The following is a 19,162-nucleotide window of genomic DNA, read 5'->3' as shown; positions in this document are numbered from 1 at the left end:
GCCAAAACATTTTCATTCTATATGGGTGTCTCCACACTTGAGACCCCCGTATATCTGAGAACTTGGAAATTGATAGGTTAAAGTTGCTCCAAAGCCATGGCTTCTCTATCTGCTCCCCTTGTTTGCTCTGTGCTAAAGTGAATGTAGCTGTTAGAGTGTGTGAGATGGACTAACCAATGTAGACACGCCTCTGAAGCAACTTCATATATCAAAGATACCTCTGATTTTTGGGGTAAACTTCAACAATAGAGATGAGCGAGCACCAAAATGCTCGGGTGCTCGTTACTCGGGACGAAATTATCGCGATGCTCGAGGGTTCGTTTCGAGTAACGAACCCCATTGAAGTCAATGGGCGACCCGAGCATTTTTGTATTTCACCGATGCTCGCTAAGGTTTTCATGTGTGAAAATCTGGGCAATTCAATAAAGTGATGGGAACGACACAGCAATGGATAGGGCAGGCGAGGGGCTACATGTTGGGCTGCATCTCAAGTTCACAAGTCCCACTATTAAGCCACAATAGCGGCAAGAGTGCCCCCCCCCCCCCCGCACTGTCAGCATAAAGATCGTTCTTCTCTGCCACAGCAGTAACAGCTGTGGCAGAGAAGAACGATGTTAGCCTATTGAATTCAATGGAGCCAGCAATACAGCCGACTCCATTGAATTCAATGGGCTAACATCGTTCTTCTCTGCCACAGCTGTTACAGCTGTGGCAGAGAAGAATGATTTCTCTTCTATATGTTCTCAATGGGGTCAGCGCTGCTGCCGCCGGCCCCATTGAGCGCATGTAGAGAAGAGAACAGGAATAGGTGCGATCTGCGATTTCTGTTCTATAATTTATCGGACGAGCGCATAAAAAGCTCTCATGTGTCCGATAAAAATTCGCCGGACGCATGCGCAAATCGCGCGAAAAACGCCCGTCTGACTAAGGCCTTAGTCAGACGGGCGATTTTTTGCGCGATTTGCGGATCGCATGACGGATGCGCATCCGCAAATCGCGTGACCGCTGCGCGCAAGTCGCCCGTAAATCGCCCGAAAATCTGCTCCTAGCCGCGTTTCATTAGAAACGGGCCGGAGCTGTCCAGCGCATTGCATTCAATGGAGACGGCAATACAGCCGTCTCCAGTGAAAGCAATGTGCTGCGGGCGAGCCCGGGATGAATTGTCGGTAAGGGCTTAAATATATAAGCCCTTCCCTGCAATCCATCCTAAAATGTGTTAAAATAAAAAAAAATTGTATACTCACCTTCTGCCGGCAGCCTGAGCTCCGCGTGGCCGTCCTGCAGTGGGTGTGATGGGGGTGTGAGTCAGTCCTGCCCCCTGATTGGCTCAGCGCTGAGCCAATCAGAGGCATGCCTCACTCACACCCATTCATGAATTCATGAATGGATGTGAGTCAGACCTGCCCCTGATTGGCTCAGCGCTGAGAGGCAGCAGTTACTCACCCATTCATGAATTTATGAATGGGTGTGTGAGTGTTTTCAGCCTCTGATTGGTCAGGGCTGTGACCAATCAGAGGAAGATCATTCAGCAGGCGGGGATTTTAAAGCCCCGCCGGCTGAATAGTGCCAAGAAGCAGTTCAGGAGAACTGACAGCGGCCGCGGCTGGACTCCGGCTGCAGCGGAAAAGTGAGTATACAATTTTTTTTTATTTTAACACATTTTAGGATGAATTGCAGGGAAGGGCTTATATATTTAACCCCTTCCCGACAATTCACCCCGTGCACGCCGGCAACCCATTGCTTTCAATGGAGCGGCTGTATTGCCGCTCCATTGAATTCAATGGGCAAACATCGTTCTTCTCTGCCACAGCTGTTACAGCTGTGGCAGAGAAGAATGATTTGTCTTCTATATGTTCTCAATGGGGTCGGCGCTGCTGCCGCCGGCCCCATTGAGCGCATATAGAGAAGAAGGACCGTTGGGGTTCTTGAAGCCTAAAATCACTCCTAACACTCTCCCTATAGCAGCCCCGGCATCAACAGCACTTTCCCTCAGCTAAGTGAGAACGCATCTGTGGCGAGCCGCGGGCCGGCAGATTTTAATACTCGGGTGACACCTAATCTCGCCAGCCACTCACTGCAGGGGGGTGGTATAGGGCTTGAACGTTGCAGGGGGAAGTTGTAGTGCCTTCCCTGTCTTTCTATTGGCCAGAAAAGCGCGCAAATTTCTCAGGGAAGAAAATGAAAGTAACCCGAACATCGCGTGGTACTCGTTACGAGTAACGAGCATCCCAAACACCCTAATATTCGCCCGAGCATCAAGCTCGGACGAGTACGTTCGCTCATCTCTACTAACCAACTAATAACACCAACTCACAGGTCTATCATTCTTCCCTGAGCATTCAATAGAGAAGTGTGGTGACAGAAAGTGAGATATGAAACTATGAAGATGCTGGCTTCATCACCTAGGTAGAAAACTGCAAGAGAGCAGCCTGCTAACCAGACATCATAGTCGACCCACTTGTCCTTGCCTGACGTCTACTGTTAGACTGTGATGTTTTGCTACTGCTGTATCAGTTAATTGAATTTTGTTCCACGAAACTATATAGAATTCAATAAACTTGCTATAATATTTAGGGTTATTCTATTTAAAATTAATACAATTAATTTTGTTATTGGCAGATGACCGGACCAGGAGCTCAGAGGGTTATTTGACATGTTCAAATGATGTTGGTATCTCACAGGATGAAGAGCAGGTCATTATCCCAGATATACCCTCAGCCCTTCACTGCACAGATCTGCCATCTGATCCTCTTACACAAGGCCTGTCTTCTGATTCATCACAGCCTGATAAGCAGAAGAAAAGTCACAGAAAGAATGTTCAGGATCAAAGAGCTCACACAGGAGAGAAGCCGTATTCATGTTCAGAATGTGGGAAATGTTTTCCTTATAAATCAAAGCTATTTATACATGAGAGAATACACACAGGAGAAAAGCCGTATTCATGTTCAAAATGTGGGAAACATTTTCCCTACAAATCAAATCTCATTATACATGAGAGAAGTCACACAGGGGAGAAGCCGTATTCATGTTCAGAATGTGGGAAATGTTTTAATCAGAAATCATATCTTGTTATTCATGGGAGGAGTCATACAGGGGAGAAACCATACTCATGTTCACAATGTGGGAAATATTTTGCTGCAATATCAAATCTTATTCAACATGAGAGAGGTCACACAGGAGAGAAGCCGTATATATGTTCAGAATGTGGGAAATGTTATGTTCTCAAAAAAAGCCTTGTAATACATTGGAGAAATCACACTGGGATGAAGCCGTATTCATGTTCAGAATGCAGGAAATGTTTTATTCAGAAATCAAGTCTAGTTGCACACGAGAGAAGTCACACAGGAGAGAAGCCGTATTCATGTTCCGAATGTGGGAAAGGCTTTACAAATAAATCGACTCTTGTTGTGCATAAGCGAACTCACACAGGAGAAAAGCTGTTTTCATGTTCAGAATGTGGGAAATGTTTTGCAGGTAAATCACATCTTGTTGCACATGAGAAAATTCACACAGGAGAAAAGCCATTTTCATGTTCAGAATGTGGGAAATGTTTTGCCGAAAAATCACATCTTGTTACACATCAGAGAATTCACACAGGAAAGAAGCCCTATTCATGCTCAGAATGTGGGAAATGTTTTACCCAGAAATCACATCTACTTAAACATTGTAACACTCACACACGGAAGTAACCATTTTTTTAATGTTACGTATTACAAATAGTACAAGGAAAAAATACGTAATTAAAAACCTTGGAGACTCTGGGCACTGAACATAAGGAACTGTTGGTGGTGTAAATATACAGACACTACCCTTTATTGTAAACGGACTTTCAAATAAGCAATGTGTTTTAAGCCCTTACCAGATATTTTGTCAGGCTTAATCTGATCATATTTACACATTTAGGGTGACTACCTACTAGCATTTTTTTTTCTGCTGCAAATTTGCTCCTATTTTTTCTTCCAATTGTCAATGGGACTTCCCAATGTTAAAACCGCAACGCGACGCAACGCAACTTAGCATTTTTAACATTAGGAAGTCCCATTGACAATTGGAAGAAAAAATATGCCCTTCACAGTTATAGACTAAAATAATAATTTTTATTAAGATCCTTTTAAAAAAGACATATATGGGCTATACGGACTCACATAACACAAAGGGATGTCACCGTATCCCTTCCACACAACAACTTTTAATTTTTTGATCGGGAGGTCCCGATGATAGTAAATAACAGGAACACTTCGTAGTATGACCAAGATCGATCAATGTGATGAAATCTACGAAAGTAGGAATAAACTCATAGGATTGTCCTCAGATCATTCAATGTAGTCTGGGAGATGTAAGTGAGTTTATAGATACGAGCTCAAATTCGGGCTCAACGCGTTTCCCCACAGTTTGTGTGCTTCATCAGGAGCAGAGCCTATATCGGGCTAACTACTTGTGTTGTTATACACAGTTCTGTGTTGCGTGATAGATAGAATTCTTGTGATATACCAATAATTTAGCAACCTCTGATACTAGATACATTTCCCATATAATGTGGGATCCCTTCAATATTATATGTTATTTATCAGATAAACCATTAGAAATAAGGAAGAGAAAAAACGTTTCCCTCCTTTATAAAAGTCACGCCTGCATTAATCCTTTGTGGAATGGTATATTCAGGGACTGTAAGCACACAACCAATTGCTCAAACAATGGTAACCGTCACCTGTCAGATGGCAGAAGGTGCTGCATGTAGCCATTATGTATATAATGCTTATAGCAGGTCCAAAGGATAATTAGGATTGTGACTTATTAGTGTTAGTCACTAAGAGCAGTACAGACGCCTACATAGGCAGGTTTGTTTCCTATAAAGGAAGCGTCTGTAACAGATGCCAAACAACCATAATCAGCTATGTGGCATGTGAGATCAGCAGCAGCATAGATAACGATCAGCCTATTTAATAAAGCTGTCTTTAGCCAATTTTAAAGTACTCATGTCTCTGGCTCACAGCTTTATCAAATAGGCTGATCGTTATCTATGCTGCTGCTGATCTTGCATGCCACATAGCTGATATCCTAGGAGCCAATAAATGGTGCACTTTGCACCGTGAGAAAAAAACAACCTAATTACATCTGAATTGGCTAAAGACAGCTCTATTAAATAGGCTGATCGTTATCTATGCTGCTGCTGATCTCACATGCCACATAGCTGATTATGGTTGTTTGGCATCTGTTACAGACGCTTCCTTTATAGGAAACAAACCTGCCTATGTAGGCGTCTGTACTGCTCTTAGTGACTAACACTAATAAGTCACAATCCTAATTATCCTTTGGACCTGCTATAAGCATTATATACATAATGGCTACATGCAGCACCTTCTGCCATCTGACAGGTGACGGTTACCATTGTTTGAGCAATTGGTTGTGTGCTTACAGTCCCTGAATATACCATTCCACAAAGGATTAATGCAGGCGTGACTTTTATAAAGGAGGAAAACGTTTTTTCTCTTCCTTATTTCTAATGGTTTATCTGATAAATAACATATAATATTGAAGGGATCCCACATCATATGGGAAATGTATCTAGTATCAGAGGTTGCTAAATTATTGGTATATCACAAGAATTCTATCAATCACGCAACACAGAACGGTGTATAACAACACAAGTAGCTAGCCCGATATAGGCTCTGCTCCTGAGGAACCACACAAACTGTGGGGAAACGCGTTGAGCCCGAACTGAGCCCGAATTTGAGCTCGTATCTATAAACTCACTTACATCTCCCAGACTACACTGAATGATCTGAGGACAATCCTATGAGTTTATTCCTACTTTCGTAGATGTCATCACATTGATCGATCTTGGTCATACTACGAAGTGTTCCTGTTATTTACTATCATCGGGATTTCCCGATCAAAAAATTAAAAGTTGTTGTGTGGAAGGGATACGGTGACATCCCTTTGTGTTTATGTTATGTGAGTCCGTATAGCCCATATATGTCTTTTTTAAAAGGATCTTAATAAAAATTATTATTTTCGTCTATAACTGTGAAGATTGAGATTACTATAGACTTACCTGCTCCTGTGAATTGGAAGAAAAAATAGGAGCAAATTTGCAGCAGAAAAGAAACCTCTAGTGGGTGGTCCCCCTTCAATAGACTTATTCCAGCCATTTCCTGCCTGGCAAGAACGGTAGTGGGGGGTTCAGGTGCTGTCCGTTAGTAAATGCCTAAAATACTGCAGTTTGCCACATGGCTCTTTGCATATAGAGATTATAACAGATATCTCACTGGTATACTTTAAACCTAAAGATACTTATGCTTTAGAAGTCAAATAAAAGACAGGGATATGTTTACTCTTCGGCAGAAACAATTCGGCAGGAATGTCTGTTTCAGGAACTACATTACAATAACTGTAATGGTCTCACAGAACATCCTTACAGTACACAATGAGTTAAAGGGAACCTGCTGCCTGAACCCGGGACAGAAACGCCCAGCGCCCCGTGTAAGTGCTATTCTGAATCGTCGCATGGTTTCAGAATAAACACACTTTGAAGTTTACGTGTTGGACTGAGGGACAGACCTCTGGAGACAGAGGCGGCCCAGACTCTACCCGCCCACCTGCTCACAGCATGCTGCCTGATTACATGAACAGGGAGCGGAGCTATCAGTCTACATGCTGTGGTTGGTGAGCGGGAAGACCCCGGCCCGCCTCTGACTCCAGAGCTCTATTCTAAGTCAGATAGGGGAACTTCTAAGTGTGTTTATTCTGAATTGCTGCAGCGATTCAGAATAAGGGCTCAGTCAGACGGGCGTTTTTTCACGCGATTTGCGCATGCGTCCGGCGATTTTATAAAACCATTGCTTTGCAATGGTATCGGACACATGAGCGCTTCTTATGCGCTCGTCCGATAAATTATAGAACAGAAATCGCAGATCGCACCTATGTGCAATCTGTGATTCCTGTTCTCTTCTCTATATGCGCTCAATGGGGCCGGCGCGGGAGCAGCGCCGACCCCATTGAAAACATATAGAAGACAAATCATTCTCCTCTGCCACAGCTGTAACAGCTGTGGCAGAGAAGAACGATGTTTGCCCATTGAATTCAATGCGCTGGACAGCTCCGGCCCGTTTCTATTGAAATGCAGCTAGGAGCAGTTTTTTCGGGCGATTTTTCGGCCCGGTCACGCGATTTGCGGATGCGCATCTGTCATGTGATCCGCAAATCGCGGGAAAAAACGCCCGTGTGACTAAGGCCTAACACTTACATGGGGGTGCTGTGCATATCTGTCATGGTTCGGGCAGCATGAACCTCAAGACAGATTCCCCTGCAATTATATTATTACAGCTTTAAAATATATGAAAACTTTTTATGAAAAAATACATAAAAGCTATTGATAAGATCCGTGGTCGAGCAGATCGTTACTATTACAGGTTAGCGTTAATGTTTGGTCATTTTGTTGCCTCGCGCAGAAAATCGTAAATGTATTCCAATATATAATGTAGTCAGTAGAGATGAGCGAACGTGCTCGGCCACGCCCCTTTTTCGCCCGAATACCGCGATTTTCGAGTACTTCACTACTCGGGTGAAAAGTACTCGGGTGCGCCGGGGGGCGGAGAGAGGCGTGGCGGCATGGGGGGTAGCAGCGGGGAACAGGGGGGAGCCCTCTCTCTCTCCCTCTCCCCCCCCACTCCCCGCTGCAACCCCCCGCGCCGCCACGGCGACCCCCGAATTTTTTTGCCCGAGTACGGAAGTACTCGAAAATCGCGGTATTCGGCCAAAAAAGGGGCGTGGCCGAGCACGTTCGCTCATCTCTAGTAGTCAGTTTTTCACTAGTGTGTTTGTGTCTAGTAGAGGGGGAGGAGAAAAAGGAAGGAAATGATCAATATTCCCCTCCACTAGCGCAGACATACAGATGGAATCAGTTGGTAAGAAGATATTTACCTCAAATGTTTCACGAGTCTAATTGGAAAGAAAACCATTTAGAATCGGCCCAATCAGCAGCCCATCTCGTGGGCCTCCGTTACTCTCAGGTTGTTGGCTGCAAGCAAGCTGTTGGCCTACCATAAGGAACATCAAGCCTTTTTGGGAATGTTGGTCCCAACGAACGGATCCCCTTTAAATATATTCTGACTTTTGTAACAGATGTTTCCAGTCTGTTTGTATTCTGTATCATAAATCGTTATGAAGTGAACTCTCCCGTCTTGGTCTCTGTTTATGATGTTTTTACTAGATGAGGCAATCAGATGACACAAGCGGTTTTACTCTAATACATGCATTTCTATTAATGTTTTGGTTTAGTCCTTTTCCTTAAAGGGTTTGTCCAGTTGTAAATTATTAACCCTTTCTACTCCAATTTGTATCCAGGTTTTCCTAGGGGTCTTACTCTTTTTCTGCCGTTATACAACGGCGCTATCTGCTGGCTAAAGCCAGTACTGCATGAGGTGACACGTTGGATAGGCTCCAACAGCAGAGAGGCTGGCAATGTACAGTAAGAGAACCCCGACAGTCGTCTTCCAACATCGGCACTGTACAGCCTTAAATCATAATGTCTTCAGACGTCAGACAGTGGATAGGAAAGGGTTAATGGTCTATCCGCAGTATAGGCCATCATTAATAGATCAGTGGGGTTCCGCCGCACAGGATCTCCACTGATCAGCTGTTTACCTTGTCAGTGAGTACCTGCAATGAGCTGATTTCTGCAGGAAGCAAACGGCTCGGTTCACACTGCAATGGCCAGGCTTGGTAATACCCTGTTTCCCCAAAAATAAGACCTACCCTGAAAATGAGCCCTAGGCTCATTTTCAGGGAGGCTTGAAATATCAGCCCTACCCCCAAAATAAGCCCTAGTTACACTACATAAAAAAAGAGTCCATACATTAATTGAAGCAGCATCCTAAGGAGTTCCTTAATAGTATTTACAACTCACTTGATCCAGTGTAAAGATCCTTTATTGTGCCCATAAAATGCGACAACGTTTCGACTACCTTCACAGTGGTCTTTGGCAAGTCTGAACATATACCCAACACACCCGAAAAAATATACATACCCCAAAGACAAACCAGCCAATCTCTAGCTGCTAAGCACATACATAAAAGACATACCCCTGAACACATAATCACGATAGGTGGATGCAGGAATAGGAAGCAGGTATCACTACCCAAATCGCCTGTTAATCACAGATCAAAAGCAGCATTCAACATGTTGGCAGCGTCCCCCGGTCGTACAGCGCATGCGCTGGCTCACCTCATAATCTCGCGTTGTCAAAATGTCTGCAAGTGCTCCTGCCAGTAGAACGCATCACTAATAGGTAACCACGCATGTGTGGGACCTGGCAATGCTCGCGATGCTCGAACAGCCACGTCACTTGTGAGTGACTGCGCATGCGTGAGAGCTGGCCATCGCCACGTGATACCACAGCAGCGAGACTTCACTGTGCCCCAGCGCGCATGCGCATAGAGAGGTGTATTGTACACATCACATTATAGTGTAAGCAAGTGCGCCTGTGTTGACCATCACTCAAGAATCCTGCATAGCACACGCGCCAGAGCATCTAAAGCAGTCAATCACGCGCCAGAGCATCTAAGTGCACAAATCACCCTTCGATAGATGGTGCACTCTCACAGCGGATCAGTTGATATTCCTTGGAGTGTCGTTCCCCCGGCAAACTGACAGCTTGCCAAACAGCTCAACAGTAGAGTTGAGCGAATGTACTCTGTCGAGCTTGATGCTCGTTCGAGTATTAGCGTACTCGATGGTGCTTGTTACTCGAAACAGTCTGCAGTAATTTTACATAGTCCAGGGCCAGTAGTGGTGAGGCAGGGACAGTGAAAGAGATATACTGTGTATATAGGCAGTGGGCTTTTCCAAAAGAATTTGGGAAAAAACATTCTATTTGGGCTGCCTGTGACCGTCCTGAGCGTACTGCGTCTCTGCTGGGGGTAGTAGTCCTAATTAATACGCAGCCAGCTAAGTGTTACAGCAGGCTTGCGCAAAATTCTTTCCTGGCTCTGCTGTGCGTTACACATCACCGCTGTCATCCTGTCCAGAGGGAAACAGTCTGCAGTAATTTTACATAGTCCAGGGCCAGTAGTGGTGAGGCAGGGACAGTGAAAGAGATATACTGTGTATATAGGCAGTGGGCTTTTCCAAAAAAATTTGGGAAAAAACATTCTATTTGGGCTGCCTGTGACAGTCCTGAGTGTACTGCGTCTCTGCTGGGGGTAGTAGTCCTAATTAATACGCAGCCAGCTAAGTGTTACAGCAGGCTTGCGCAAAATTCTTTCCTGGCTCTGCTGTGCATTCCGTAAGTGAAGTCAATTTCCAACCACAGGCCAATAAGCGGCACATTTAATTACAGCGTTCTGTTTCTGCACTACTGGTAATACACCATGCTGAGGGGTAGGGGTAGGCCTAGAGGACGTGGACGTGGACGCGGGCGAGGACGCGGAGGCCCAAGTCAGGGTGTGGGCACAGGCCGAGCTCCTGATCCAGGTGTATCGCAGCCGACTGCTGCGGGATTAGGAGAGAGGCACGTTTCTGGCATCCCCACATTCATCTCACAATTAATGGGTCCATGCGGTAGACCTTTATTAGAAAATGAGCAGTGTGAGCAGGTCCTGTCGTGGATGGCAGAAAGTGCATCCAGCAATCTATCAACCACCCAGAGTTCTGCGCCGTCCACTGCTGCAACTCTGAATCCTCTGGCTGCTGCTCCTCCTTCCTCCCAGCCTCCTCACTACATTACAATGACACATTCTGAGGAGCAGGCAGACTCCCAGGAACTGTTTTCGGGCCCCTGCCCAGAATGGGCAGCAATGGTTCCGAATCCTCTCCCACTGGAGGAGTTTGTCGTGACCGATGCCCAACCTTTGGAAAGTTCCCGGGGTCCGGGGGATGAGGCTGGGGACTTCCGGCAACTGTCTCAAGAGCTTTCAGTGGCCGAGGAGGACGATGACGATGAGACACAGTTGTCTATCACTCAGGTAGTAGTAATTGGAGTAAGTCCAAGGGAGGAGCGCACAGAGGATTCGGAGGAAGAGTAGCAGGACGATGAGGTGACTGACCCCACCTGGTTTGCTACGCCTACTGAGGACAGGTCTTCAGAGGGGGAGGCAAGGGCAGCAGCAGGGCAGGTTGGAAGAGGCAGTGCGGTGGCCAGGGGTAGAGGCAGGGCCAGACCGAATAATCCACCAACTGTTTCCCAAAGCGCCCCCTCGCGCCATACCACCCTGCAGAGGCCGAGGTGCTCAAAGGCCTGGCAGTTTTTCACTGAGAGTGCAGACGACCGACGAACAGTGGTGTGCAACCTTTGGCCTCACCACCACCAGCATGCGCAGACATATGATGGCCAAGCACCCCACAAGGTGGGACAAAGGCCGTTCACCGCCTACGGTTTGCACCACTGCCTCTCGCCCTGTGCCTCAACCTGCCACTGAGATCCAACCCCCCTCTCAGGACACAGGCACTACCGTCTCCTGGCCTGCACCCACACCCTTACCTCCGCTGTCCTCGGCCCCATCCACCAATGTCTCTCAGCGCACCGTCCAGCCGTCGCTAGCGCAAGTGTTGGAGCGCAAGCGCAAGTACGCCGCCACGCACCCGCATGCTCAAGCGTTAAACGTGCACATAGCCAAATTTATCAGCCTGGAGATGCTGCCGTATAGGCTTGTGGAAACGGAGGCTTTCAAAGGTATGATGGCGGCGGCGGCCCCGTGCTACTCAGTTCCCAGTCGCCACTACTTTTCCCGATGTGCCGTCCCAGCCCTGCACGATCACGTCTCCCGCAACATTGTACGCGCCCTCACCAACGCGGTTACTGCCAAGGTCCACTTAACAACGGACACGTGGACAAGCACAGGCGGGCAGGGCCACTATATCTCCCTGACGGCACATTGGGTGAATTTTGTCGAGGCTGGGACAGAGTCAAAGCCTGGGACCGCTCACGTCCTACCCACCCCCAGAATTGCGGGCCCCAGCTCGGTGGTGGTATCTGCGGCGGTGTATGCTTCCTCCACTAAACCACCCTCCTCCTCCTCCTCCTACCCAACCTCTGTCTCGCAATCAAGATGTGTCAGCAGCAGCACGTCGCCAGCAGTCGGTGTCACGCGGCGTGGCAGCACAGCGGTGGGCAAGCGTCAGCAGGCCGTGCTGAAACTACTCAGCTTGGGAGATAAGAGGCACACGGCCCACGAACTGCTGCAGGGTCTGACAGAGCAGACCGACCGCTGGCTTGCGCCGCTGAGCCTCCAACCGGGCATGGTCGTGTGTGACAACGGCCGTAACCTGGTAGAGGCTCTGCAGCTCGGCAGCCTCACGCACGTGCCATGCCTGGCCCACGTCTTTAATTTGGTGGTTCAGCGCTTTCTGAAAAGCTACCCACGCTTGTCAGACCTGCTCGGAAAGGTGCGCCGGCTCTGCGCACATTTCCGCAAGTCCCACACGGACGCTGCCACCCTGCGCACCCTGCAACATCGGTTTAATCTGCCAGTGCACCGACTGCTGTGCGACGTGCCCACACGGTGGAACTCTACGCTCCACATGTTGGCCAGGCTCTATGAGCAGCGTAGAGCTATAGTGGAATACCAACTCCAACATGGGCGGCGCAGTGGGAGTCAGCTTCCTCAATTCTTTACAGAAGAGTGGGCCTGGTTGGCAGACATCTGCCAGGTCCTTGGAAACTTTGAGGAGTCTACCCAGATGGTGAGCGGGGATGCTGCATTCATTAGCGTCACCATTCCTCTGCTATGCCTCTTGAGAAGTTCCCTGCAAAGCATAAAGGCAGACGCTTTGCGCTCGGAAACGGAGGCGGGGGAATGTCGGTATGTCGCTGGATAGTCAGAGCACCCTCCTGTCTATATCTTAGCGCGTTGAGGAGGAGGAGGAGGTGGAGGAGCATGAGGAGGAGGGGGAAGAGACAGCTTGGCCCACTGCTGAGGGTACCCATGCTGCTTGCCTGTCATCCTTTCAGCGTGTATGGCCTGAGGAGGAGGAGGATCCTGAAAGTGATCTTCCTAGTGAGTACAGCCATGTGTTGCATACAGGTACCCTGGCACACATGGCTGACTTCATGTTAGGATGCCTTTCTCGTGACCCTCGCGTTACACGCATTCTGGCCACTACGGATTACTGGGTGTACACACTGCTCGACCCACGGTATAAGGAGAACCTTTGCACTCTCATACCCGAAGAGGAAAGGGGTTCGAGAGTGATGCTATACCACAGGACCCTGGCGGACAAGCTGATGGTAAAATTCCCATCCGACAGCGCTAGTGGCAGAAGGCGCAGTTCCGAGAGCCAGGTAGCAGGGGAGGCGCGGAGATCAGGCAGCATGTACAGCACAGGCAGGGGAACACTCTCTAAGGCCTTTGACAGCTTTCTGGCTCCCCAGCAAGACTGTGTCACCGCTCCCCAGTCAAGGCTGAGTCGGCGGGAGCACTGTAAAAGGATGGTGAGGGAGTACGTAGCCGATCGCACGACCGTCCTCCGTGACGCCTCTGCCCCCTAGAACTACTGGGTGTCGAAGCTGGACACGTGGCCTGAACTCGCGCTGTATGCCCTGGAGGTGCTTGCTTGTCCTGCGGCTAGCATCTTGTCAGAGAGGGTGTTTAGTGCGGCTGGGGGAATCATCACAGATAAGCGTACCCGCCTGTCAACCGACAGTGCCGACAGGCTTACACTCATCAACATGAACAAAGCCTGGATTTCCCCAGACTTCTCTTCTCCAACAGCGGACAGCAGCGATACCTAAGCAATACGTAGGCTGCACCCGCGGATGGAAGCATCGTTCTCTATCACCATCAAAAACGGGGACATTTTAGCTTCATCAATCTGTGTATAATATTCCTCCTCCTCCTCCTCCTGCTCCTCCTCCTGAAACCTCACGTAATCACGCCGAACGGGCAATTTTTCTTAGGCCCACAAGGCTCAGTGATATAATTTTTGTAAACAATTTTTATACGTTTCAATGCTCATTAAAGTGTTGAAACTTGCACCTGAACCAATTTTTATTTTAACTGGGCTGCCTCCAGGCCTAGTTACAAATTAAGCCACATTAACCAAAGCGATTAATGGGTTTCACCTGCCCTCTTGGTTGGGCATGGGCAATTTTTCTGAGGTACATTAGTACTGTTGGTACACCAATTTCTTTGGGCCCTTGCCTACAGTGTAATCCAATTAATTTTTTGCCCACCTGCATTAAACCTGACGTTACATCAGCTGTGCTGGGAACTGCAATGGGATATATTTATGTACCGCCGGTGGGTTCCAGGGAGCCACCCATGCTGTCGGTCCACACGGAGTTGTAACTGCATGTGTCCACTTCTAAAGAACCCCAGTCTGACTGGGGCATGCAGTGTGGGCCGAAGCCCACCTGCATTAAACATGACATTACCTCAGCTGTGATGGGCAATGCAATGGGATATATTTATGTACCGCCGGTGGGTTCCAGGGAGCCACCCATGCTGTTCGTCCACACGGACTTCACAATAGGGAGTTGTACCTGCCTGTGTCTACTTATAAAAAACCCCAGTCTGACTAGGGCATGCAGTGTGGGCCGAAGCCCACCTGCATTTAATCTGACGTTAGCTCTGCTGTCCAGGGCACTGCAATGGGATACATTTATGTACAGCCGGTGGGTTCCAGGGAGCCACCCATGCTGTGGGTGCACACAGAATTCCCATTGCGGAGTTGTACCTGCCTGTGACTATTTATAAAAAACCGCGGTCTGACTGGGGCATGCAGACACCTTGACAGAATGAATAGTGTGTGGCACATAGGTTCCCCATTGCTATGCCACGTGTGCAGCTCCTGATGGCGGTGGCACAGGATTATATTTCTCATTGCTTCTGTACAGCATTGTGGGCTATCGTCCTGCCCCTTTTAAAGAGGGTCGCTGCCTAGCCGTGCCAACCCTCTGCAGTGTGTGCCTGCGGTTCCTCCTCATGGCAGACGCACTTATAAATAGACATGAGGGTGGCGTGGCATGAGGGCAGCTGAAGGCTGCGCAGGGACACTTTGGTGTGTGCTGTGGACACTGGGTCGTGCGGGGGGGGGGGGGGGTTGGGCAGCATGTAACCCAGGAGAAGTGGCAGCGGAGTGTCATGCAGGCAGTGATTGTGCTTTGTTGGAGGTAGTGTGGTGCTTAGCTAAGGTATACATTGCTAATGAGGGCTTTTAAGAAGTAAAAGTTGTTGGGAGGGGGGGGGGGCACTCTTGCCGCTATTGTGGCTTAATAGTGGGACCTGGGAACTTGAGATGCAGCCCAACATGTAGCCCCTCGCCTGCCCTATCCGTTGCTGTGTCGTTCCCATCACTTTCTTGAATTTCCCAGATTTTCACAAATGGAAACCTTAGCGAGCACCGGCGATATACAAAAATGCTCGGGTCGCCCATTGACTTCAATGGGGTTCGTTATTCGAAACGAACCCTCGAGCATCGCGAAATTTTCGTCCCGAGTAACGAGCACCCGAGCATTTTGGTGCTCGCTCATCTCTATTGTTGAAGTTTACCCCAAAAATCAGAGGTATCTTTGATATATGAAGTTGCTTCAGAGGCGTGTCTACGTAACACCTTATCCAAGAATTTTGATACATTATTGTACAGCGAACCCCTGCCCGATATTATGGGCGGCCCGGTGGGCGTAACAGATTTTTATGGCTCTTGGGTAAGGTGTACAATATAGGCACGATAGGGAAATTGGGCAACAAGAAATCAAAAAGTTGTTTGTCTAACAAACCCATAGTTAAGGCCTCTTTCAAGACCCCACGCAATTCATCCTTACAGTACTTGGTTGGGTTATGCATTAAATGTTCGTATACCGAACCATCCGCTAATTGTGTTATTAATTCTTGATAGTAATATGCCGTGTCCATGAGCACAATAGCTCCACCCTTATCTGCCATGCGGATGGTCAGACTTTTGTCCTTACTGAGGGCCCTCAGCTCATATTATGTCTGCCCTTCTGGCAGAATTGTCGAGCCCTCAGCCCAGACACCTCCTGACTTACCAACTTCATATATGTGTCAACAGCATGGTCACTGGTCTGAGGCTGAAAGTTACTGGAACACCGCAGTCCAACACACAGCGGCGTGAAACTGTCACGGGGGTCGGACTGCGGGGTGCCTGCCCAAAGGAGCATGCCTGATTGGAAAAAATGGGTCTTTAACCTTAATTTTCGGAAAAACAGCCTACAATCAATGTCCAACCTGAACCAGTCCATCGGAAGGACAGGACAAAATGAAATTCCCTTAGATAAAGCATGTTCTGGTGCCTGGGATAAAGTCTTAGATGAAATATTTAACAGTGGGATGGTTGTTCCTGCACTGCTTTTGGTACTTCTAGAAGCGCTCTCTGTTGAGCTGTTTGGCAAGCTGTCAGGTTGCCGGAGGAACGACACTCCAAGGGGTGTCAACTGATCCGCTGTGAGAGTGCACCATCTATCGAGGGGTGATTTGTGCACTTGGTTCCCACAGTCTTCAGACGCTCGTACAACATCACTTCCTGGATACGGCATTCATAAACAAATCCCACCTCTAAGAAGCGCTGGATAAACCAATGCGATGGCTGTGATTGGCTGTGACTCAGCTAATTCATAAATCCCACCCCTACAACGCGGCTCTTCCACCACTGCTAAGCCAATCAATGCAGCACTGGATAAACCAATCACAGCTGTTGCATTGGTTCATCCAGCACTGTATTAATTGGCTGAGCAGCAGTTGAAGAACCAATTGCAGCCATCGCTTCCTGAAGGCGGGATGTATGCCTTAGCCAAAAAGTGATGTTGTATGAGAAGCCGAGGACTGCGGGAAGCGCGTTGGAGCTGTGGTGAGCAGCGGGCGGGACCTGAACTAAGCCTGAAAGGTAAGTATAATCAGACCCCCTGAAAATAAGACCTAGTGCCTCTTTTGGGGCAAAAAATAATATAAGACAGGGTCTTATTTTCGAGGAAACATGGTACAGGCAAAGTTCCTACTGAAGTTATTGTTCTGTAATTCCCAGTCTGGCAACTGCAGTAGGAATGGAGCTGTCTGTTTCCTGCAGAAATCAGCTCAATGCAGCAGCACACCGGCCAAGATAACAAATGATCAGTGGGGATCCCAAGTGACAGACTCCTACTGATTTACTCTTGATGGCATATCCTGCAGATAGGTAATCAATAATGTCTAACTACACAACCCGCTTAATGCCTTAGTGACGTGCCCTATTTTGAGCTTAACTAATTTTGACCATAAGGAGCTAATGATATTTTGGGGATTTTGATCTCCACTTTTCAAAAGCCGTAACATTTTTATTTTTCCGTCAATGAAGCTTTATGCGGCTTGTTTTTTGCATAACGAGCTGTAGTTTTTATTGGTACCATTTTTCGGTGCATACAATGTATTGTAGAATTTTTATTAATTTCTTTTGAAGGGCCTGGAGAAAAAACATCAATTCTGCCATGTATGGTTTTTTTTTACAGTATTAATCATGCAACTAGAGATGAGCGAGCACACTGGTCCGAGCTTGATGGTCGTTCGAGCATTAGGCTACCCGAGGCGAGCACCACGCGGTCCTCGAGTCAATTTGATTTCCTTCCCCGCATGTTTAGCTCCATTTTCTAGCCAAAAGACATGCGGGGAAGGCATTACCACTTCCTGCTGTGATGTGGCAGCCCTCTACCGCACCCTCCCCACAGTAGTGAGTGGCTGGTGAGATCAGGTGACCACCGAGTACTTAAACTGGTGCTGCCCGCGGCTCGCCTCAGACACATGCTGGCAGCGGTTGGGGAAAGAACTGCTGCTGATATAGGGAAATTGTTAGTGTAGGATCCTGTCCTCAAGAACCCCAGAGGTCCTTCTTAGTGCTACATCTGACCGTGTGCATTACTGCTGTGGCTGGCTGGGAGCAGTAGTGCACCATTTTTTTTAAGCATCTCGGGCTGTGCAGGCCATTACAGCTATAGCGCTCTCAGTCTGCAGTGCATTACGCAGAGTTTAGGGACAGAGCTGCCTATATAGGGAAAGTTATACAGTCCTGATCCTCCATACAAGAACCCCAACAGTCCTTCTTAGGGCTGCATCTGACCGTGTGCTTTACAGTTGTGGCTGCCTGGGAGCAGTAGTGCATTAATTTTTTTTAAAGCATCTATCCCTCTGCAGAGCATTACAGCTATAGCATTCTCAGTCTGCAGTGCATTAGGCAGAATTTAGGGACGGAGCTGCTGAGATAGAGAAAGTTTTACAGTCGGGATCCTCTCTACAAGAACACCAACAGTCCTTCTTAGGGCTACTCCTCAGCATGTGCATTATAGTTGTGGCTGGCTGGGAGCAGTAGTACACCCTTCTTTTTTTAACGCATCTAGCCCTGTGCAGAGCATTACAGTTATACCGTTCTGTGTCTGCAGTGCATTAGGCCGAGGTGTCACTATGAAACAGTACGCTAATATTTCCTGGGCCACTGCAAAGTATTTCAGCTCTGCCGCTGTGCAGAGCGTCCCACAATACCCTTTCCTTGGTGGGGTTGAGATCGCCGCAGTTACCAGCACTATCCACTGGCTTTAGAGTCTTCTCCCACTCCACACAGCCTCTATTATCTACAAGTCTCTGTGAGCAGTAAATTACCCCTAGGTATCAGCGCAAGACAGCGGTCCCAGCATAGAGCCTCCGCTATCTACAAGGCTCTGTGAGCGGTAAATTACCCCTAGGTATCAGCGCAAGACAGCGGTCCCAGCATAGAGCCTCCGCTATCTACAAGTCTGTGTGCGGTGAATTAGCCACAGTTGTCAGTGCTGTACAGTGGGGTAATTTATTTGGGTCCTGCTCTATTCTTAATCCAACATGATGAGGTGGTAAGGGTCGAGGACGCGAACGTCCAAGTGAGGGTGTGGGCACAGGCCGAGTTCCTGGTCCAGGTGAATCACAGCCGGCTACTGCGGGATTAGGAGAGAGGCAAGTTTCTCGGGTCCCCAGCTTCATATCACAATTTATGGGTCCGCGTGGTAGACCTTTATTACAAACAGAATAGTGTGAGCAGGTCCTGTCGTGGATGGCAGAAAACGCGTCTATCAATGTATCAACCACCCAGTCTTCTACGCAGTCCACTACTCCCGGCCTAGGGACTGCAACTCTGAATCCTCTGGCTGCTCCTCCTTCCTCCCAGCCTCCTCACTCCATGAAAATGACATATTCTGAGCAGACAGACTCCC

At 48.1% G+C, this 19,162-nt stretch overlaps 1 protein-coding gene across 1 annotated transcript in view; it reads left to right on the top strand.

Annotated features, from left to right (window-relative positions):
- LOC136627217 (zinc finger protein 585A-like) overlaps window positions 1-19,162 on the top strand; it is a 151,740-nt gene that overhangs the window by 16,741 nt on the left and 115,837 nt on the right. The window contains exon 2 of the mRNA XM_066602146.1: window positions 2,620-3,685. Coding sequence (XP_066458243.1) covers window positions 2,620-3,685 — 1,066 coding nt within the window. The remainder of the gene's footprint in view (window positions 1-2,619; window positions 3,686-19,162) is intronic.

This window comes from Eleutherodactylus coqui, chromosome 5 (genome assembly GCF_035609145.1).
Source record: "Eleutherodactylus coqui strain aEleCoq1 chromosome 5, aEleCoq1.hap1, whole genome shotgun sequence".
Taxonomy (NCBI): Eukaryota; Metazoa; Chordata; class Amphibia; order Anura; family Eleutherodactylidae; genus Eleutherodactylus; species Eleutherodactylus coqui.
Note: the sequence above shows the minus strand (reverse complement) of the source record. Positions and strands in the feature narration are given on the sequence as shown.